At 38.2% G+C, this 7,853-nt stretch overlaps 1 protein-coding gene across 2 annotated transcripts in view; it reads right to left on the minus strand.

The window, feature by feature from the left end:
* LOC107696682 (nuclear factor of activated T-cells, cytoplasmic 3-like) overlaps positions 1–7,418 on the minus strand; it is a 69,308-nt gene extending 61,890 nt beyond the window's left edge. Inside the window, exon 1 of one of the 2 annotated variants that reach the window (XM_016497139.1) lies at positions 6,876–7,418. In XM_016497139.1, coding sequence (XP_016352625.1) covers positions 6,876–6,966 — 91 coding nt within the window. In that variant the 5' untranslated portion in view covers positions 6,967–7,418. Of the gene's footprint in view, positions 1–2,144; positions 2,416–6,875 lie in introns of those variants that run through there. The other variant, XM_016497140.1, reaches the window with a different exon arrangement.
* Positions 7,419–7,853: the final 435 nt, after the last annotated feature.

Genomic DNA, 7,853 nt, shown 5'->3' on the forward strand with positions numbered 1-7,853 from the left:
GGAGGACTGTTTCCTGAACCTACAATGCCGGCTGTTCTGACACAACCTGTAAATATGTTTTCATATTTAAAGAATTTGCCACTGATGATTCAAACGCAAGTTTTGAGCAGTGTAGAGTAGCGCTTGTTGTTTGTCGTTTCTCCGATCACAAATGCAGAAAAAATGGTTTTATGTTTACGCGGCACGATACGCAACGCAACGCGTAAAAAGACAATATAAGTCATTATAATCCGTAATTATGTCCCCACTTGATGCAACAAATGCCTCGTTTATAATGGGTTTTAATGTTTTTGTCTCATCTCTCCAGGACACGGCCTCACAGTATGGTGAGGGGCGTAACATTTCCGTCACACGCTTGAGGTATTCGGCCAATCACAACGCACTGGATAGCTGGCCAATCAGCGCACACCTCGCTTTTCAGACCGATGAGCTTTGTAAAGATCGACGTGTTTCAGAAAGGCGGGGCATAGAAGAGAAACAATAATGTACAGTATGTGGAAAGTAATGTGCTTTTTCAACCTTAAACCGCATAAACACATTGCATTACACCAAATACACAACATAATGTTCTTTTTAGCAACGTCATATGACCCCTTTAAAGGGATAGTTTACCCAAAAATTTAAATTCTGTCAGTATTTACTCACTCTGATGTTGTTCCAAACATGACTTTCTTTCTTCTACAATGAAGTCAATGGTAACCAAAACCGTTTGGTTACCAACATTCTGCAAAATATCTTGTTTTGTGTTCTTTTTTTAGATTAATTTAACTATACATTTAACACAGCAGAGTTGAGCTGACATGGCTGTTGAAGTTCACCTGCTGACAAATATGGTCACACACACACACCAACTTCCTTGAACAACTGAAGACTGAAATTTGTTGAAAAAAAAAACTATTATTGCTAACTTAAGACACTTCCATGTACACTTGCTACAATATCCATAATATCTCCATGGTTCCTCTGCGATGGATTGCCTGCAAGCAGATCATTCACACCTTTATTTTGCACGTTACCACGGTTCTGCAGAAGCAAAATTGAGTCAGCACTGTTAGCCTGATTCAAACCCTGGGCAGAATCACATATGAATATATAAAAAAATTAACTTCATTAACACAAATAAAGCCCTGCATGCTTGAGCAGATGACGTTCACACTATTGAAAGTTTAACAAACCTTTCTGCAGAATATTCAATACCACAAAGTTAGATTGTTATGGGTTGCCAGGGTATTGCTATGTGGTTTCTAGGGTGGTTATTAGGTGGTCTCTTACTGGCTAAAGACCTGTTCACACCAAGAAGCACAACTATAACGATAATTATCACGATAACTGTATTAGCACCCCACACCAATGGACAATAATGTTCTCTAAATGGGCGCAGCAGTTATGTTGTATGCCACTTTAAATGCTCTAGCTTGTTAAAGTAGGGTGAATTCTGATTGGCTGTCAATGTTTTTTTTTTTTTTAATAAATCGCTGGCCAGCTGGAGAAAAAAAAAATCATTCTAAAAAGTGACTCCAATGATCTTGTTCCTTTGTGTCATTACTGATATAGTTGTGGTATGGACATCCCTATTCTTACAGAATTAGAGTGATTAAAAATGTGTAGTTATACTTAACACTATAGTAATCGTCCTTGGTATGAATGGCCCTCAGAATAAGCCTGTATATGGCACAGTTCCCTCCTTCGATACAAGTCTTCAGGCTTTTTTCTTCTCTTTTTTACATTTGCCAAATGTTTTTATCATTTGACAAATTTTTTCAGCCCAATAGTATAGAAAAGTAATGGCACACCTCTTCTCAACAAGCTGCACAATTTGCGGTACCACTCATGTCTGTAGCACAAATGGAATGGTTTGGGACGAGTTATGTCCTGAAGATTAATACTTAAGTAAAGGTTTAGAAACCCTAAACCTAAGTTTGTAATGCTTGCCTTAGAAAGCAGCAACAACAATTTATTTTTTCCACTCAAAAAAGCTGTTTTAATGTCGCGAGAGCTTTCCTGGTAACATCCTACCACACTAGCGGCTTGCAGTTATGCTGTTGTGGTCTAAATAAAGCTGCCTGGGCTAAGCTACCCACTATTACTCGTCCCCTGACCAACAAGCGTCAAGGCTACACCTGAGTCTGCGTCTGCGGCCTCACCTGGGGACGTAGCGCACAGCATTTGAACACTTCTCTGCTGCTCGGCACACAGCGTGAGGTGGTGCGGGGCTCAAAGGTGCAGCGATTTGTCCGGTGGCACTTGCTGGCCTAGGGGGGAGTTCTCCTCTGACGGGACTAGCGAACCTGCAGTCTGCCCTCTGCCACTTTTGCTGTGGCTTAAAATAACCCACCCTGAGAGCGATGTAATTTCAGTCTTTCCCACGACTGAGACAGCCAGCCAGATGAGCAGATGCATGCTAGCACAGACGCTAAACACAGCACGTCCTCCTTTTTTTCACAGACATTTAGCTACCCACTCATAAACTACCTCCAGACTGGTGCTCTTGCACTGTTGACCTGTTTTTTCAGAGCCTGTAGACTGTAGGAAGATGGATGCAAAGGTTTGCCATGAAAACAACAACACCACACTTCCAGATTTAAGCCAACTGCTGATGGAAAAGATGAAGAGACAGAGAAAGTGAAGAGAAAGAGAAAGACTGAAACCTCTTTCCTGTTTCTGTCTAGGCAGGAGGGTCTTGTGCCCCTCCCCTTGAATTCCACTGCCATCTGAAGACCACATGCTGTGCCTGGGCACGACGCCAGACAGCTCCGCACTATCTGACTTTACCCAGCCCTGAGAGAGCACCTTCTGCCCCTACTACTAGTGGTGTAAATCGGATGGTTCGTCACGATACGATACGATACGATATCGATTCTCATACCCAGCGATACTATGTTACTTTTACTGCACACTCAACCTTTCTTTCAAACAAGGGGCATGAAATACTAGTTTTGTGTATTGCGATCTTATCTACATATTTGAGATTAATAATTTGAGAAAGCATAACACAATTAGCAACAGTTAATTTTCATAATAATGTGTGCTTGTGTTCTGATACTTTATGATAATCTCCAACCAGAGATTCACCAATAATCAATAGATAAATCAATAGACTGATAATCACATCAATAGATGTGGTTTGGATTCAGTAATATGACATGTATTTGCTGTGACAGGATATTTAGTCAAAATCATTTTTTTATTTATTTTCTTTTTTTTTTTTATAATGAAACTTAATCTATTCTTACTTTTTCTTTTTTAACCGGGGAAAAGTGATAAAAAACAATTATAAAGGACTTAATTATTAATAAATAAATCATTTTAAAAACACACTTATTTAAACTAAATAAATATTAATTAAATATTAAATACAACTTGTATGGTTTCTACTTTTGTTATGTTGCTTTACAGAAAAAAAAAGTTAAATTGAAAGTTGACTCACGTGTACTTAAGTTCATCTGGGGTGGGTCATTCAAGGTGACGATGGCCACTATGCAAATATTCACAGATTAACCAAACGAGCTGACATTCCTCCTGTGTGATTTCACTTTGGACTAAAAACCACTGAGAACTAACAGAACTACCATCCATTTTTGTACATTTTCAATATACAGCAACTTACAAAACCTGGTCAAAAACTCACCTTGAATCAAATCAGCAGCTCAAACATCAGGAACAATTGTGAAAAAAATTATTAAAAATACTGATTAAAGTTTTTGCCACTTTCCACAGACAGAGTATAAAATAGAACCTCAAACTCTTTGTTCACAACTCTTTGCGATTTCTGAATTTGGGAACCGTGTTTGTCTAAACTGTCTGACTTGTGTTGATTACGTTTTAGCAATAAAACTTACATAAATATCAAAATTAAATGGACAATTAAATACACAATTTGTTCAATTACAAAATAAATGGGGAAGAAGAAAAAGGGTAACAGGTTTGCACATACAATACAGTCTAAATTAAGCTAGTTTGGGACTAAAGGTTAGATTATAGTTACTAAATATTTAGAATGATCAGTTTTCTTACAGTAACTTGAGTAACAGGGTTGAATGGTTGAGCCTGACAAATGTGTTGATGGTGTAATAATTGCAATAACAGCAATATAAGCAACGACAAATCAGGTTTCTTACAGACTAGCGCAGCAGCGCTGTAATGAATGAGTGAGTGAGAATGTGCATGTGCACTAAAACTGCGTCTAACACCTCCTGTTTGTCAGCACTCCCATTAAAATCAAGTATACTCAGAACTGTATTCTCATCTTTGTTGTTTTATTCATTTTTACATCCGTTTGTAGTTTCTTTTTCCCCTCTGTCTCTAACTGCATTTTGGGAGAATTACCGTAATTACTCTACAAAATGGGCAATTAGGTCATAAACCGTTATTATTTATATTTTTAAAACAAATCTGCATAAACATCTGAATTACAGCTTGCCCCATCTCAATCTGTAAATGTGCGAATGCCTACATTGATCAGCATTTCAGTGGCCGTAATGTCATGCCTGGAGTTCTGAGAAAGTTCTCATTTAGTTTCAGAAAGTTACGTTTTTGGTCATTAAAATTAGTTAATAAAAACAAACCAGACCAGCCAAAACTAAATGACTGAGTCATCAAATTTAAATAGGATCTGATGATATTTTGACAGAAAATCCTGATCTAATTTGAACTGTCTCAGCTTTATTAACAAATACAAGAAAAAAAAAACTGATCGTTATCTTTTTCTAACAACAGCCAGAGGCACAGAAAACACTAATAAGTGTGTATAGTAACAACAGCCCTGCCCTTAAAATCCTGATGACTTCTTGACATGAACGGACACCTACATCACTTAGGATAAAACCTGTTCAACAACTAAAAACTAATATATTTCTATTTGCCTTTATAAATGAATATTTTTAATTAGGATATGAAACTTTCCTAACCTACTGACAAAGAATTTGCATTTTCTATAAAATGTAACTATTATATTTTCTCTAGTCAATAGCTGTTAATAATGCAAAACAATGGGGCAGGATACAAATTTAAGTTGCTAAAAAATTCTATTCTCTGCTCCTTTATTAAACAACATGAGTTTGAAATTCTCAATACTCTACACTTCATAAGGATAAAATTGGACTACATACGGTAGCTGAAAAAAAGAAAATATACATACACACTACCAATTGTAATTCATAATTATCTCAAAACACCTGCGTATGTGTTTACAAGTCCTACATACGGTCCAAATTATAGTGCAATAGACTGAAAATCACTTGCACACAGAGGTTCTTTTATTTCCAACATTTAGTCCAAAAACATCCTCCAAACTTCTGTCTCAAATTAAAGGTTTTCCCTTTTCCTCTGACCATCAGGCGGTCATGTCTGAGGTAAAATATCTTTGTACATTCACTGATTCCTGTAGCAAAGCCTCCTTAATTACACTAGGTTACTGCTTAAAACACAATGGTACAGTATTTTACATAATATACAAAACATGGTGGTCATTCTTTTAAAATATGACACAAAATGCTCAGTCCTCGTTTGCCTCGTATGCAATCTCCATATGCAATTTACTGATCATGCAATACTTTAAAAAACCCATGCAAAACTTAAACAAAAGCACACTGGGGTCCACCCACACACAGGCATTCTGCTTTCACTATAGCCAAATCTCTTTCCTTCACAACACACTCGCGCACACTGACAGGGGCTGATAGGGTTGCCACTTCTCACACACGTTTTTTCATTAGGCAATTACACAAACACACACATAGGCCATGTATGGTGGTCACAAACTGGAGACAATCTGCACTGCTGATTATACATCTGACATGACAAACTTTTAACAAAATACTGAGGGATTCAACAAAAAAAAGTGATTAGAAAATAATAATCATCATAATAAATACTAGTATCATATACATTTACACATGAAGTGGAAACACTTACTGAGATTTTAACAACTTTGTTTGATAATAGCATTTTAAGTAAAAAAATATCAGTTTTACTCTGCAACAGCACTTAGGTCTGATCTTGTAATGTGACTGGCATGCGATAAAGCTAAATTAAATATTTTAATAGCTAGTTGAAAGCCATGTAAATTATGTTAATGACATAAGCAAGAATACTTAATTGAATTTTTATGACTTTAGGGAGATGTTTGATTAATTACATACCAAGCATGTTTATATTCTGTCTTTTGGATCTTATCCAAACTAAAAGATAATACGTGCTCCAAAATGTGTAACCACTATTTAGAAAGGGAAAAACAGAGACACCTCTCTCTAAACTGTGATAATGACTCGTTTATATATTCGTGCATTTAAAAAAAAATGGTATCACCTGCAAACTCGGTGACAAAACTAGCTATTGTTGATGTATTGATGTAAATAAGAGTAAAATGGAGAAATGAAACGGTGTAAGTTTAGCAAGTTATTAGTGGAAACTTAATTGTTGAAACTTTTTCCATGTGCTCTAGCTGAAGGCAGGGGCGAGTGATAAACTTTTATAGCATTTCACTGTGCAGCAGCTGTCAGATTCATGGTGGCTCTGTCTCAAACCACTTAAACGCGCCTATGTTGTTCAAAAACGCTGTCTAGGCAGGCAGCTAAAAAGGTTCTGAGCCGCTGTGACCAGCTTAGGTCCTCTTTGGTTATATATTAGTTCTCAGCGCCTAAATTTACCGCTTCGCATTTTCATTGGCTGAATTTACAACCGCACAAGAAACTAAAAAAAACGTAGCTGCTTGCGTAAAGCGAAAAGCCGGCGAGCGCTGTCGTTTTAACGGCGCGGCGCTGCTGCTTTTGATAGCGTTGCATTTGCTATCGACCTCCTCACTTTTCGATGCATGATTCATGAGTTAATCTACACCGAAGCAGTGTGTGAGAGTATCCCGAAGTAGAGGCACTGACCTGCGGGGCCTAGCGGCGGCTGCTGCCCGTCTTCTCCAAAGATCAATCTGAAGTCCAGCTCTTCATTCCCGGGGCAGTTTGCAGTAGTCATCGGGTTTGACAGCTCGGGCTCACCCGTATAAGTACGCCGACTCTTTAATAGACTCACTACATTGACTACAAATAAAGGTGAAACTTTTAAACTTTTCCTCCGCGCTGTACTTCTCTAAGCCCGGGCAGAAATGTTATTGCTTCTCCTTCAGAATAATCCAAACTCTTCGACCTTCTGCGGAGCTTCAGCGATCTCGCAGCGGCTTGAACTTTTTGCCCGTGGCGTGAAGCGGTGGGAGGGGTGAGCGTCTCCTGCTAAGCCTTAGAAAAGGCACGAATAACACCTCATACAGCGCGACCGTTGATCAAACTCGTCCGTAATTTCTCTGCTGCTCTCCGTCTCGAGCTCCTATCCCAACTTTTACTAACAGCGCGTGACAGGGCAGTTCCAGCGGTGACGTCAGGCGAGTCGGCAGGCAACACAAGCGCGCGCGCACACACGCGCTCAATCACTCACGCACGCTCACACATAAACACAACCTAGCCCTTAGTGGGCTTATGGGTCTTGTAGTTTCTGTGAACTGTTGTTAACTGGAGATGAATCAGCCGTTCCACGTGTTTCAGTGGATTTTATTTTGAATGCAGTATACTACAGTGCTCAAAATTATTCATACCCTTGATAAATATGATCAAAGAAGGCTGTGAAAATAAATCCGCATTGTTTATCCACTTGATCTTTCATTAAAAAAAAAAAAAAAAAAAATCTAACCTTTAATTATAGTTTAAAAAAAAAGTGAAAGTGGGGAGAAATTACATTATGAAATAAATATTTTTCTCTAATAAAGTAAGAGGACGTGTGTCTATATCGTCCTAATGCACGGTGAGGAGGAGAGTTTGAGTGGCCAAAGACTCTAAGGATCACAGCTGGAGAACGGCAGAAAATAGTTG

Source organism: Sinocyclocheilus anshuiensis, unplaced genomic scaffold (assembly GCF_001515605.1).
Source record: "Sinocyclocheilus anshuiensis isolate Anshui unplaced genomic scaffold, SAMN03320099.WGS_v1.1 scaffold354, whole genome shotgun sequence".
NCBI lineage: Eukaryota > Metazoa > Chordata > Actinopteri > Cypriniformes > Cyprinidae > Sinocyclocheilus > Sinocyclocheilus anshuiensis.